Source organism: Merops nubicus, unplaced genomic scaffold (genome assembly GCF_000691845.1).
Source record: "Merops nubicus isolate BGI_N331 unplaced genomic scaffold, ASM69184v1 scaffold2525, whole genome shotgun sequence".
Taxonomy (NCBI): Eukaryota; Metazoa; Chordata; class Aves; order Coraciiformes; family Meropidae; genus Merops; species Merops nubicus.
Window position 1 is genome coordinate 16,526 of NW_008611425.1, and position 15,855 is coordinate 32,380.

General features: G+C 41.1%; 1 protein-coding gene across 1 annotated transcript in view; it reads right to left on the reverse strand.

Moving 5' to 3' along the window:
- The window catches only part of CMSS1 (cms1 ribosomal small subunit homolog (yeast)), a 28,299-nt gene extending 12,737 nt beyond the window's left edge, over positions 1-15,562 (reverse strand). Inside the window, exons 1-3 of the mRNA XM_008941202.1 lie at positions 15,482-15,562; positions 5,939-6,039; positions 1,475-1,546 (exon numbers count right to left, since the gene is read on the reverse strand). Of these exons, the coding sequence (XP_008939450.1) occupies positions 1,475-1,546; positions 5,939-6,039; positions 15,482-15,491 (183 nt within the window). The 5' untranslated portion in view covers positions 15,492-15,562. The remainder of the gene's footprint in view (positions 1-1,474; positions 1,547-5,938; positions 6,040-15,481) is intronic.
- Between the last annotated feature and the right edge of the window lie 293 nt (positions 15,563-15,855).

The window sequence follows — 15,855 nt, forward strand, 5'->3', positions numbered from 1 at the left end:
AGGGGACAGATGCTGTTCCACCACTCCCTCCTCCTTTTCCACCTCCCACCACTCCATCTCTCCCTCTTGCCCAGCAACACCCTAAATAGCCCCATAATGGCAGCACAGGAGCCACACAAGGGCTGCTGAAGTCACCCTGCCCCACAGCAGATGCAAAGCAGGCACCTCTGGTTTAGCAGGCACCACCACAGGACTATCAGGTTCATCCTCCTTGGTAACTCAGCATAAGGCACCATTCCACAGAACCATCAGGTCATTCACTGGGCCACTTGGGTCCTTCAGGAAAATTATGGCACTCTGGAGGGGAGAAGCCTGATACTAGTGAGAAAGTCTGTAAGAGCAAGGGCAAGGACACCTGAGCAAACTCTCTTCCTTCAAGGAGAGCTGTGGGGAAATGTTCCTCATGCAGGAAGTTTTATTATTTTTCTCCCAATTCATTCCAGATGCTTAAAAGCAAAGGGTTTCCCCCCCTCCTTTTCCATATATTTGGATAGAGCACTTTGTTTGGAACCCATAGATCAACCTGATAAATATTTCCTGATGGATTTTTTGACAGGCTGTGTATGTCAACTTAGTGGCTTAGCCCCACTGAAACCAAAGGTCTAAGCAAGCACCTATTGTTTGCCTGAGAATGGGAGGTTTTTGTTAAGCCTGGCTCACCAATCTCTGCTGTGGGATGCTTTTGCTCTGGCAGCAGTGGAACAAGCACCGTGGTCACTTCTGCCAGAGCTGCATTTAAAACAAAATCCCACTCTTCCCTCTCCCTGTTCCCTGGATGATTAAGAGGCCTGACATAATATAGAGAGGCCACCTCTCAGCCTTGTGAGGGAGCCAACTATTTACAGGCTGTCCTGAAAGACAGTTTGCTTGCCTGCTGCCACAGAATTTCCATCTAGACTGCAGAGTGTGTTTTGTTGCTGAGGGTGAGGATGGAGCATGGCCAGGGGGACAATGCAGAGTATTTATTTATATACTTACACTATGAGAGGAGTGAACAAGGACTGTTCTTGGCTCAAAAGAGCAACTGGAGCCCAACCATACCATAGAACTGGGGCAGATTCTGCAGCACCTGACATTCCACCTTTCTTTGATGCATTTCCCAGTGTGCAACACTTGCAAGTGGGGTTTAGAGATATACAGCCCTTGAGTGGAGTACAACACAGTGCCACAACACAGGATGGAAATGGGTATTTTGAGAGAAGGCAAAAAAGTAGGAATTCATGTTTTTCTTTAAAAGAGGCTGCAGGGCCACACTGACCATAATGAGTGGAGTGCAGACACAGTGCCACAACTCAGGATGTGTTTTGAGTGAAGGCAAAAAAGTAGGAATTCATGTTTTTCTTTAAAAGAGGCTGCAAGGCCACACTGACCATAATAATTCTCATCATCACCACAGGGTTGTCCCAGTTCTGAATCCTGTAATAGCATATAAACCCACTGCCCACTCCCCAAACACACTCCAGGACATTCATACCTTCTTTCTCCTCTTTGCCTTTACACTGCTCTCTTGTTTCTCTTCAGACTTACTCAGAAAACACTCTGTAGGCTGCAAAGCACACATAAAAAAACAAAAAAAAAGTAAGAAAATAAGGTGCAACATCAGATATCTGATCACCTGGGGAAAGGAAAAAAATCATCAAAGGGAGGTAAGAGGGGATACAGCAAGTATAATGCTGGGTTAGGGAAAAACAAAGGCAAGCTTCCCCAACTGTAAGGGGGATCAAATGCTTACAGTCACATGTATCTGGAGTAATTTTGGAATTGAGATCTATGCTGTTATAACCAGGGGGGTTATAACAAAGAAAAGAATGTTGACACATACAGGTTGTGGTCGCAATTCCATAAAATGGTGAAAAGCAAGTTTTGATATATAAAAAAAGAAATATCAAGAGGAAAACGTGAACAAAACCTTTCACAAATCGTGTATTTTTAATCTCTATCATTGTGTGTGACTGTTTTTCTAAACTTTGTCAAGAGTGGTTTGAAAAGACTGGGTCTAAGGTGAGCATCCAGACGGGGAAAGACACCGTGGAACTGGGCGAGAGTTCCTGGAAACAATTGCACTCGGGATTTCCTTTTACATTTGTGATGCAAAGTTTAGGAAAACATGTTTCAGATTTGTTCTACCTCATTCTGGCTTTGTCTTCTCATAGCAGGCAGGGTCAAATACACGCAAGAAAAATACATGTTGCAATGCAGAATAAGATCCAACATGTGTTGCTGTCGTTAACCCTCTGTTGTGCCTGAGACAGCAGGTTGGATCAGTCCATTTGTACCATAGTGCCTGTGCACATAAGCCAGGGTTAGGAATTGTCCTTAGCCACTTAAAATTGTCCAAAACAGAGGAAGCTGGGCACAGGCTTTCCTTTTTTCCAGCATAGCAGTTTTATTTTGCCTTCTTAGTGACTTCCACTTCATGGAAATGAAAATTAATCTATGTAGACAGGCTTTAGAGCTTAGTAAGTGACTTGATGAACAGCAATGGGAAAAAAGGCTGAGCTGCAGGAAAAAGCTCCTTGATACTAGGATGCATTTGGCTGGGAAAATCTGCTCCTGTGAGAAATTGCAGAGAAGTCTCAGCACATGGAGCAGTGAAAGCTCAGATCAGTCCATGCAGCGCTGCTCCCTAGGGAAAGCCTGGAAGAAAAGCATCAGCAGAAAAAGGAGCCTGGACAAAGCTAGAGAAGCTACAAATTTGTTCCCTTGAGAAGGCAGCTTCAACAGGATCAAGAGGGCTGAAGGAAAGCTAACAGAAGGTCAGAGTATCTGAGACTTTGAGCCCTCCTTGCACTGCCCACTGCCCTTAACAGGAGGACTCTTCATGACAACTACGTGACCTCACCCAGCAAATTTTAGCTTTCCAAGCCCACTCCTGTATCTTTATCAGAAGCATTTTCTGGAGTTTAGTTGTTCCTAATATGCCTTCATTTCCCTTTTTCTTCCCACTCCCCTGGCTATTTTAGCTGTTAAAAAACAGGATGCCACAAAGTCAAACACCAATGACCTATGGCTTGCTCTTGCTTCCCGTGCCGTGGTGCAACCACAGCCAGTCCACTGGACCAGGCAGCAGTGCTGTGCAGAAGTGGCCCTGACTCTGGCTGAGGTCTGCAATGACAGTTAGGAACAACCAGAGAAGATCTGGCTGGGGACTGGCTGCAGCCAGCAAAGTGCTTGACCACTAGGGCTGGAATATAATGCAGCCTGGATTAATACCCACCCACGAGAAGCTGTGGTGGGAACTGTACCTTGCTTCCACAACAGAGATCTGTGTCTGTGACTTTCTCAGGTATAAACAGCTACTATCTCCACTAGACACCAAGGGAATGACTGCAAGCAGGAACTCATTTCAATGAAACAAAATTGTTAGGTTAGCATAAGCTTTTTGGTTTTTAGTTTGTTTCTTTTTAAAAAAAATCTCTGTCCTGACTCTGACTCAAGTGCTTTTAAAACACCACCATATATTTCTTTATTGCTATCCCTATCATTAGCATTCCCAAGCACTGAAACAGAGCTACCCTCTGCCTTCAGTTCTTGCTCTCCCTTTCTGCATCCTAGCTGTCCAAAGATACCCAAAGACTGCTTGACTAATCATAAATTCCACGTTCAACTTCATATCTTATACAGAGAATGAGCCTTTGGATTGATTTAGTCAAGGGACACCACCAAGCAATCAAAAAGCCAACTTGAATCTCTTTCCTCCAGTAGAGTATGATGGTTCCCCTACCCTAGAAAGTGTTACCAGTCCTTCAGTATATTAAAATTGCCATTCCTTCACTTCAGACCCATTCAAATACATTGTGAATTCTTTTACATAAATCTGCAAAACGTTCCCAACTTGTACATGCATGAGAAAAGAATAAAACTTCCACAGGAGTCTCTAAGAGAAAATTTGCTCTGTCAACCCTTCATTCAGATGTTTGAAAGTATCACCAAATGCCATGGCTTCACTTTTGAAGGCAGTATGTAATCCTTTTTTCTTTCAACAGCAACAGAAGTACACAGCAGGTCTGTAGTTAAAGTCCTGCCCTATCAGAGAACCATGTTAAGACTCAAAATGATCTCCTTCACAACAGCATATATCTATCCAGGCACACTATACTATTAGCCTAGCAATAAGAAGCCCACTTTATTCAGAGAATAAAAATAATGCCATAAGAAAAAGAGAAACTTGATGGTGGTGAATGGCTTTAAATGTACATGTCTTTGATGATCTACAGTCTAAACTATTTAGGCATCTGATCTAGACTGAACTTCTGACCCTTATCCAAATGTTAGTTGCCTATCTACTCATGCAACAACCCCTTCCATGCCACTCTTAAGTAAAGGTCATTTACATATTTTTCTTATGCAAGACACAGAGGAGAAAACTCACTGTTGTTTTGTTTTTTCACATGGCTCCCTTATGCTTTGTGGGTTTAAGCTGTTTTTACATGGAAGTTTTCAAAATGCAGAAAACAGGAAATCTGGGCTGAAGCCATTGATTTATGATCTAAAGTGTCATAAATTCCTTGTTTGTTAATCATAGACAGTACATAAAATATTTCCTGTATTATATTTCTAACAATTTTTTTTTTTCTTCATATGTTGCCAAGTTACTGGAAATTCAAATGTGGAGAGAAAACATTCTTGTGTGTGTGTCAAAGTTTACATTCTAGGTCAGCCATGTACTCTGACTTTTGGAGGCTATGACAAAGTAAACACATCAATGAGCCATTCAGATTGGAGACAAATTGCTCATTTTATAAGTGTCCATAATTTTATTTGGTTGTCTCTTGACTGGCTTTAAGGTGCCAAGTCAACTGTGGATGAGCTTGCAGCTTGTGAATAAGGCAGGGATAAGTAAAATGGGTTATGTTATATGCACCAGGATTACAAAACTACCAGCTTTCCATAAGTATGTCTGATTTTTTAAGTCTTTTGCTCTAAAAGACATGCAATAAGACATTCATGACTTTAAAACTCCCATAGAGCATTGCCTCCTAGAGCTCTGTGGCTAAACATCAAACTACCTGATTGCAAAATGCAGACTGATAATTTTTATGTGACAGGAAGAGCTGTGGCAGGTGTTCTGCCAGAGCTGAGCAATCCCAGGGCAGCGTGGCAGGATAACCTGTGCTGGTTATGCATCCTAATGTCCTCATAGAAAGAACAAAGCAACTTCTCTGAACAGTCTCAATTTAGTTCTAAATGCTTAAGATAATGGTGATAAGAAGCAGCTCCATGAGCAGCCTCACTGAATTGAAGTTGAGCATCTTATCCCCTAGGAATGAAGTACCAAGGCAACACATCTTCCTCCTGTATTGCTCAGTTCTCTCTCTCCTAATCAAAACGTGGAATCAGTTCAGCTATTTGACTCACTTCACCTTTGGTCTTCTTGGAAAGACACCCAAAAGCATAGTAATTGCCACTGTGTTGTTTACACTCCTCTGTTACTAAAAAAGAATGTCCCTGCAAATGGTTTTCACTTGGGCAACTGCCTAGGTATTACCCAGTGAATTTACTGTTGACCTAGGGGTCAAAATTAATATCCATAACATCAAGCAGAGAGAGCTTCCAATGTCATTTTAGCTCCTTGACAGTCATTCAGTTCACTCTCCCATATGGCATCAGGAAAGCAGAAGAAATTCACCATCTTAAAGTTAGCTGACCTCTAAATGACTCTTTTTTGCTCAAGTTGGGATGATACCATCTGTCAAAAGACCTTGCTGCCTTTCCCTGGCATACTCCATGTAATGCTGAACACCACAGTTCCTATTGGTTTTACAGGAAGCTTTTAGCAGTGAGAGGCATCAATCCATGTAGAATTGTCCTCACTTGGACCTTGCACTGGGGACATATAGGAGTAAAGATGCTGTAAAATGTTTAAACACATCTTTCAAGTGCTTTTTCCTGTGCACTGTGATCTCTCGTGCTCTCCACAACTGCTCAATCTACAAACCTGTTTTCTTTTCTTTGCCACAGCAGGTTTGGAATCTGAATCTTTCTGTGTTGCTGTCCTCTTATTGCTGGCTTTCTCAGCAGCTTCATCATCTGAAGGATCTAAGGAGACAAAAGAAAAGGTTTTGTTAGTCTTTTTCAAATCCATCTCCTATCTTTGCATTCAAAAATAGGTATGAAATCTTCAGCTGAAAGGCTGCCACAGTAATACAGTCTCAAGATCAGCAATAAGCAACAGAACATTATTTTAGAACACTTGTATTTGATATTTTTTCTGAGTAAAGTCCCAGTTTCCCCCTCATCTTCCTGACTTCTTGCAGGCAATATATTTCTTTATTTTTCTGGAATGCTGCACAGTGGGTGCCAGCTGCAGCATCACAGGTAGAAAAATCAAATCACAGACTTTTCTGCAAGCACATTTTAATTATTGTCACTTACTTCAGTAATAATTGGGCAAAGACATCATTCCTAAATTTTAAGCAGCACGTCCACAAGACTAAAAAAGGCTTATGTTTTGAAAGAAAACTATTTAAATTAAGATGTTTCTACTCATTCTCTTCTTCATCATTTTTAACCACGGAGAGACTTTGGGGAAAAAAATATCCACAGCAACAGATCCCTCCAACAGCACTATATTAGTGCTTAAGACACGTTCTAATGTGGAATTTTCTGCTTGGGACTGAGCTACTTCCCTGATCATTGCCAGAAGCATTATCACTCACTGGACTGAATAATTAGAAGAGAATAATCTAATTTCTGTACCTGGAATTTTTCTGCCCAACAAGTACTTAGCCATTGTTGCAATCTCCTGTATTCTGAAGCTGTAAATTGACAGCTTCAAGATTATTTATTTGGAATAAAGAGGAACATTTCTTAAGCATCACCTGAAGTAATTTAATTACATCTGTGCAAGCACTAGCTGTGAGCAGAGTAAACTGATGGCTAGAGAACATGAGAGAGAGAGAAAATCAACTATGGCTGATATGTACTAATTCCATCCTCAAATAGGTACCTACTGAAAACAAGGTAAGTGAAAAGATACATGAAAGGTACACCAAAGAACTTAAGTGAAAATAAAAGCATATCAAGGGGAAGAAGGAATCTTTTTTCATCCACAGATGCAATGTTATATATTATATGACAATAAAGCAGTGGATACATGAAAGGTACACCAAAGAATTAAAGTGAAAATAAAAGCATATAAAGGGGAAGAAGGAATCTTTATTCATCCACAGATGCAACGTTATATATTATATGACAATAAAGCAGTGGTTTTGAAAATCCTACTGCAACATACTGGGTTACAAAATGGGTACGTATTTATGCCTGGCAAGACACCCCCTTGTAATTTCCACTCCTCTTCCCACTTTGAAAGGCTTGTGTAACAGTCAGCATCCTAAAGTTGGGTTGTGACAGCTGTTAAGTGCTCAGAAACGTTTGGGAAGCTCAGAGTTAGAAAGGGAAGAAAATCAGTGAATGTTTTAGCAGGTCGGATGCATTTTGTGATGAAATCTTACTTGGTATAGATTAGTTTCTTGGCAAGTCACAAGAGACTTAAAAACTGAGCAGCAACTGAGAATTTGTTTTCTGTCCAGTACAACTAAGAGACTCCTAAGTAAAGGGGTTAGATAGAAGTGTTAATGAATTTAATTCAGGCCAAAACAAATGCCATGGAAGAAAGCTATGAGCTACCCTCCCTCTCTTCTGAGGGACAAACTGAGTCTGATTAACTCTCCTCAGCTGCCATTTGGATCATGAACAGGAAGGATGAGAAGCCATCCCCAGTGCCACTGCCACTTTTGCTAGAATGTCACCGTCCCAAAGAGTGTTCAGCAGACACTGGCTGAAGGCAAAAAGTTTTCTTAGAATATTTATTGGCCCCCAGAAGTAAAAAGGAAAGAGCATTCCACAGGCCAGGGTTTTTTGTTGTTGTTTTGTTTTAAAGATCATCTATAGTGATATAGGGTTACTTTATCATACATTTATTATTAATGCACAAAAAAGTATATCTAGTCCTGCACAGCTTAACACAAGGCAGCAAATGAACAGGGGAAGAGAGAAAGCTGAAGGCTTGGGAGATTAACAATCTCTTTTCCTTATATTATAGCTCAGGTATCTGTGTCAATCCTCTGAGTTCTTCCTTTCTGTTCTCCTGAGGATGTCAGAGTGCTCCTGCTTCACCTCTGCCCCTGCACAGCAGCAGCTCTGCCCATGCCTATTCCTCCCTGAAGCCACTGACCACTTAGGTCCTCCAGCCACTTTGGAATTTCAGGTATGACAGGTCATTAGAAGAAGCTGAAAAATTACATCATCCAGCACATGCCTGGAAACTTAAAGTGTCTTGGTAACTCAGCATTACCACTGTGCATTACCAGGGGCTTGTCTCCGTTCATATTACCCTTCCCTTAGCAGATTTCTTATGCTGCATTTTCACAGGGCAGCTGGAGTGTTTGAGAACCCTCATGGACTTTTGTACACACACCAGCTCCACACTCCTGTGGCATGCATTGCATCTAAGCAGGCTCTGGAGAGATGATACAAATGAAGTACATCAAAGGGATCAGAACTAATCACCTCTTTTCCCCTCTTGCTCACTGTGCTTGAGCCCCAAACAGCCATTCCAGAGTGTATCTGTGCATGTCTCACTGAACTGACCTGCTGAGCCAGCTCTTTCTCAGCCTATCTGCTTCACACTGGAAATAAATGAGAATTGCATAAAACAGATTCAGGGGAAGCTGTCTGTGATCTTTAAGCATTCTTTCTTAAACCCCACTTGGCAAACAGGAGCCATCTCAGCTTAAAATAACCTCTTATCTTTCTCATAACTAAAAGACACACTGCTAGCAATAGCAATCTAAAACTGGCCAAATGGTTTCCATGCTCTGAAATAGCCTGGCAAACAATGTACCACCTGTCCACTGCCCATCTGAGTGTTGGACTGTACTTCATGATGCAACGTCCTCCACTTTCAGCAACAAGAGAGAGAAGAGAGAATCAATGTCTGGCCCCAGACTCAACCAACACCTGTGAAAACAGTTCAAATTTGAGCATCTTTCTACAGTACCTGAGTATCTTTATTTTGTACAACAGGAGAACTGTTTCACTACAGTTCCAGAGCTGTTCCCATAGGAGACCTGTTCCAGAAACAGATTTGTCCCAGCAAAGACAGCAGCTAGTTTCAAGCTGTGCTTGTTTGTGACACCATGTCAGTTCCCTTGATGACTGAGGCATTTTGTCATGGGCATCAGAAGCACCACAGGCCACACTCTGCCAACCATGCTCACGTTAAACAGCACACCTTCCTCTGCAAATAGTCACCTTGATATCACTGGGGTTATTAAAAAACCAAATCATAACACAATCACCATTTAAAATCATTCAGTGCAATGGTTTCTAACTTCTTTCAAATTTAATACTGATATATGCATACATCAATATGTCTAATATATATACACCTATATTAATACATACATGCCTGCATGTTTATACACATGCACATAAATAAATAAGACAGATATTTAGATGATTTAACAGGTTTCCTTTAACCATCACTTTATTAACTAATATATTCACAAAGAATTCACATTTCCTTGGCTATTTCTACAAGTATTTTTAAATGCAGGTAAGACTTAGAGGATCTAGGAGGTAATGACACGTGCTTTGATGTGAATGTCATTTTGTTCCTGCAGAACAGCTAGTCCATACAAATTTGTGTTTGCCAGGCTGATTCACCATTGCTGAGACTTCTGACCTTCACATGCCACTTTTCTGCTCTGAAGTGGTTATTAAAAGAGTTAATAGTAACCACAAGATAAATTATTAATTCTTATTAAGGCTGACTGAAAAAGTGAAATTCCTCTAGGCAGCACACCTCCAAATGCCCCAAAATAAAGAAAAAGTTACAGCTGAAAAGGAGCAGAAAATAATCTTAAAATTCTTTGGAAAAGTGACTTGCAGTTCAAGCCAGAATACGACTGAAATAAAGCTAAAGGAGGCTCACAGAAATCACAGCAGCTATGAGAAGTTCCTCCCAGGAAGAGATGATGAGGAGAACAGAAGAATATGGGAACAATGAACGTGTAATTAAAAAGAAAGCTCAGAATAGAAAAATATTTTTTTGTGTACATATGCAAAGATAACGGAGGGAATAATTTCCACTGTTTTTTTGGAGGTTTTGTTTTTATTTATCTGGAAGCTAAATGAGATCAGACATCTAGGTGGTATGCAGAAGACCTCCAGTGACACAGTGCAGTACAGGACAGGTTTGTTTTGTACTGTTAAACTAATCTCTGTGACAGAATCTGGAGGGAACCTGCCTTACACATCCACAAGAGAGACCTCCTCAACTTTTATTTGACATACCTGGCACTGCCCACAGTCAGAGACACACTCTGGGTCAGAAGAGACTCTGGGTTTGAACAGAAATCCCTGATTTCTCCCCTCTGCTCCCATCAAGATTAGATGTCAGTGCTGAACTGGAATTTCTTGAAACGTACATGACAAGGAAGTTTGTATATAATTTATTATTCCCTACCTTGACTTGCATTCTCTTCTAAAGGTCCTAAAATTGCCTCGTAGCTGAAACCAGACTTTAAATAAAGCCTGTGTTTTCTGCTTTTTAGCAAAAAGCCCTTTACACTGTGGAAATAGGTTTTATATTTGTTAAGCTCTCAGTTTTAGATAGGTTACAGGAAAGCACGTGCTTGTCATTACTCTGTCGTGGGCATGGGTCACTCAATTTGGGTGTGCAAAAGTGGATTCATTTCAGGCTGCTTTGCAGGACATGCTTTTGTTTATTGGTTGATTAAACAGTACTCATCTGTGCTCACTAATCTGGGGGTAAATATTTCACTTTAAATTCAGCAGATTGAAAAATATGTGATGCTGAGTAAAATGTCAAGTGTGTTGGGCAAAGCAAGTTTCTTCTTAATTGCTATTTCAGCTTCCTTTTCTTTGGGAAGAAGTGAAGAAAGGGGCAGAGAGGAGGTCAGGGAAAAGAATAAAATGGAAGTCTGAGACTTTTTTATGATTCTCATACTTTTGCCATTAAAAATTGGCTGAAATCTTCAGTGAATCAGATAAAGTAACTTTAATGTCAATGCACTATTTTGAGTTTTTCTTGTTGCATCTCCCTGCACGTTCTATCAGGTACACGCAGTGCAAGGTCAATTAATTTTCTGTAAAATCTAACAGCTGTCAGCAAAATTAGGTCCCTCTTCATCCTTGTTCAGTTGAGAAGTGTCCTTTTACCACAATTGTGCTGATCACAGTAATTGGGCTAAAAGTGGCAATGACATTATTTTTACCATACCACTGCACATCACTCCTCAAGCCAGCAGGAAACACAAAGTTCTGGCAGGTCCTGCCTTGCTGCCCATCAGTTTCCACAGGAACAGATGAGATCTTTTAAATAAAAACAGGCCTGGCTGGGGGCTGATTAACTAAGGAAAACAAAAAATAACTTTTTCAATATTTTAAAGCATTCCAAGCTCAGCTACTTCTCTGACAAAAGGGGAAGGTTCTGTGTAGCAGTGGGAGAGGCAGGTATGGAAGCCAGTGGAGCATGGCAGCAATAGGCAAGGAAAAGCTCAAACTGCCTCCTGGACAGACCCCAAATTACTCATCTGTGTGTCACTGGCACTGCTCATCCCAAACAGAGGATCCCTTTCATGTCTACCAGGACAATCCTCTCTAAATTCCCTCTCTAAGCCATGGGCAGCTTTGAATTTTCCTGTTGAGAAGCCTAAGAATAGCTCAGATACCCTGGAGTCCATGGTGTAAAGCCAACTAGCCAAGCAATAGCTATGAAACTGTTCTGTGGACCTTCAAACCAACCACATGGAATGGCTAAGAATGCAAATTTTATTCTTCATTTGGTTCTTCAGACCAGTTGCTGGCTATTTATCATGACAGTATTTTAGAAATTGTTAGTAAACGAGATAAAATGTTACTTACAAAAGAAATCTGTCCTTGGGGAAGATCACCACATAACCACTGCATGAAAAATAGCTACAGCAGCTATTTGTCACTACCCTCTTAACTTCACAAATTGTTCTGACTGAATTGGAAAGGGTCTGCTGGCACCCCAAGATAAATAATTCTCCCCATCACGGGCATGCTACATCTGCAGTTGCACAACTGAGAAACCCAGATGACACATTTCAGAAAAAAAAAAACCCAACCCCATCCTTGAATAAGGGCTAGCTAAATATTTTTCAACAGTATAATGAAAAAAAAAAAGATTTAGTCTTAGAAATCAGTAAGAGAACATACATAATCAAAGGAAATTAAAAATGAACATGTAATTGCATCAAAAGATGAAATATTACAGCTCAGTGGAAATCTTTGATGCAAGGAAGAAAGACAACATGGCTAAGCAGAGTGCTGCTTCCACAACTATGAAGATATTTCCTTTTTTTTTTTTGCATTTTAGCTTTTGCAACTCCAGTTTTAAAAGGCTGATGAAGTTTTCATACTTTACCAGCGTCATGGCCTTAAAATAATCAAGTATTTTGACCATTTGGAACTAAAGAATAAAAGCTGTGCATGAACTGGCATCAGTTATTGTTACTAGGAGGTAAGAAGCTGCAGGTGAAGCTCTTTTGCAGGTTGACTACTAGTTAGTTACTGTCCCTTTGTCAACTTTCTCTGTCAGCCTACTGCAACAAGAACAGAGCTGCCCTCTGCCTGAGCTGAGCTGATCCCCATGGTAATTAACATGCTCTGCTGATGCTGCATCATCCCAAACCTGCCACAGGCCCCCAAGGTGGGCACAGTTTTCCCCTCCCATCTCTATGAATTAAGGTCTCTTGCCAAAACAAGCCTGTTTCAGTGTAACAGCAAGTTGTCATGCCTGTGAGGCATGAATAATAGCAAAGTAATTTTCACTATGCTGTGATGTGATACTGTGATGGTTTCACTTGATGATCTTAGAGGCCTTTTCCAACCTTAATGATTTCATGATAGAAAATTTCTAGCACACAGGACATAGCTATCTGCCATGCAAACCTCCCACTGAAATTTCTGATAACTCCCTCTCCTTTCTCCCTTATTTTTAATGCTTTCTCTTTAATATTCAACATGGGTACTTCCAAACATCTTAACTTGCTGATGAGGAGTAAACCAAAAAGTTAAATAAAAAATAGTTAAATTCTCATTTCTTCATGAGGGGCCTGCCCCAGAAGAGCACCCAGAACCTGAAGATACAATAATGCATCCAGGGAGTACAAGGCAGATCTGTTGTTTGCTCTTTGCCAATGACACACTATGAGGGAAGGCTCAGATGACATCCACAAGTTGCTGCAGTCTCCTCATTACTCTTTCTTTTGCCCTTTCAAAAACATTATCCTTTGTGCTGAGACTTCTGAAAATCTCCTTAGAGCTCCAAATTCAGTTTAAAGGCGTGTTCCTAGAGAGAGGGGGGAGTGGGAGACTGTTTTCTTTGTAAGTAGCATTGGGTTTGGCTGTTTACAAACCTACTGGATGAACATTAAAAAATTAAATTATTATAAAAAGGGCTTCTCCTCTTGACAGATGCCAGGCATTATATACCCTACAATCACTTTAGAAATCACTCAAAAAGATGCCACCAGTCCTGTGCAACAGTTTATGCTAGTAAAAGGACACTTTTTACCCCAAAATTAACATTCCCTCCCCAAAGCCACCCAGCACACGATTTGTATAAGCAAGAAACCATCCCTTCTCCAAAATCTTCATCTAGGAGGAGCACATGCCACAGCTCCTGGCAAAGTCAGACCCCTTGCACACTGGATTCCTCCTTTTCTAAGAACTAATGATCTGCTGTGTATGGAAACTGTCCTACCCATTTGCTGCAGAGGGTGAAGAGTACCAGCTCCTGCTGTACACATTCTCTGCCTTATCCTCATCTCCTTCATGCTTTGTCTGGGGGGATCTGTGCTGATTTCAATATTCTGGCACTGGCAAGAAGTAGCAGTGGCACTGTAGAGTTGTAATTGTTTGGGTTAGTCTGGATCACATCAGGGACTACCCTGGAGTGAAGATAGCACCATGTTATCAGTGTTTAATGATGTTGGTATCACATACATTTAGAATTTCACTACTTACACAGTGCTAATATGTCCCTCAACATTTAGAATCATAGAATCATAGAATCATTTAGATTCAGTTGTCTCTCTGGAGGCAGACTCATTCATAGCTTATAATATTCACTCCTAACAAATATTTATTCCTGTTAATGGGGAAGAAATAGGTAAACTGAGAGGAAAGAGAAACTTGGATAAGTCCATAGAAGTAGATGCCTTTGGTAGGCTCTAGCACAGGTCTGACTAAGAGCATTTTGCCCAGGAATGTATTATGGTTCCAGATATGATGTCTCCCTCAATGCTGCAGGAGATTCCTATTTTCTACTGTTCTTTCAGCACCTTGGGAAGCTGTGGCTCACAGCTCTAGCTCTTGTTGTGAAGGTAACACACAGAGTCTGGCTGACCCTGTGGACTTCAAGCCAGTAGATCAAGATAAAATTACACAGTGGAACTTGCCAAAAATAGTAGGCTTCAATTTAAAAAATGCAGCACACTTCACAAAAACTTAACAGCTCAAATTACTGTTCATAGATACACGTTGCCACTTTACTGACCACTGATATCATTCACACCTTTTTGGCTCATGCATGTTTTGCAGACATACACATCTATAGAACAAGGTTATCAGAGTCCTGTGTTCTCTCAGGTTTTCTCTGAATACTGAAAATTGCATGCACCCAGGCTTATAATGCACCAAGCACTCTAGATGCATATCATCAAGCACAAATTTATCCCACTGAAGAACAACACTGCAAACAAGCTTCTATCTGAACTCTGCCACGTGTTTTAACACAAGAGAAGACATTTTGAGTTGCTCAGATTTCTGCAGCTTTTTTTTTTATTCAGAAGTCTTCATATGCCATAGCAGTATCAGGTGCCTGTTTGAGAGAATATCAGGTTGATTCATATCAAGTTAAACTCTCCTCCAGCTTAAGAACAAAATACCCTGACGTGCTGCCACGTTGTTAGAGTGGCAGATTCCCTGGATAACAAAATATCTGTTGAAAAGCAGTTCCTTACCTCAGACCCAAGGGTTTTATTTCCATGCCTCCTCCTCCTCCTCTGCATATACTACACATATCTCTGCAGTTTGGTCTCTGACACTGCAGGCTGTACTGTCCTTTCAGGCTACCCCAGCATCTCAGATTTATATGGTATCCACACACACATTTGGAGATTTAACTCGCTTTTCTGAAAGGCCTTATTATGAGAGCAAGTGAAAGGAAGGATAATTTCTCATTGACAGAAGCTTTTAGGGAAATGCTACACACTCTGCAGCATTAAGGCTTTTGAGAAGAGGAAGGACGACAGGCTTTTCATCTGTGTTAGTGCTCTTGATTTAACACCAGCAATTCCAATGCAATCTCTCCTCTGCACAGGTCTTTTGTGAACCCCTGGCACGTGGCTCGTTAGCTTAAACGATCAAATCAAGCACATCACGATTCCATCAGTTGCAACTGTCACAAAAACAGAGCTCGTACCTACATTCATTTGCTGAAAGCAGATGGTTGATTGCTTCTCTGTCCTTTTACGTGGCAGTCCTGTTCCCTTAGATCCTCTCCCTGTAGAGAGTGACATGCTGGGAGGTCAGTTCTCTGACAAGGTCATTTGCCTTCAGAGTAGGAGAGAACTGCACGGAAAGTGGGTTGGGCTATATTTAGAGTTGGGTCCAACTCCACGCCAAGGTCCCCCCGCTGTCTCTCTCTTGCAGCACTCTCTCAGGTCTATTCTTGCAGATTCTCAGCCCACACAACACAGGAGGAGAGGAAAGTCTCTTCGAGCTACCACTGGATTGAGGTTTTTGCAATTTGCTACAGAACAAGTGGATCGGGAGCTCAGAGGAGAACTCCTTAAA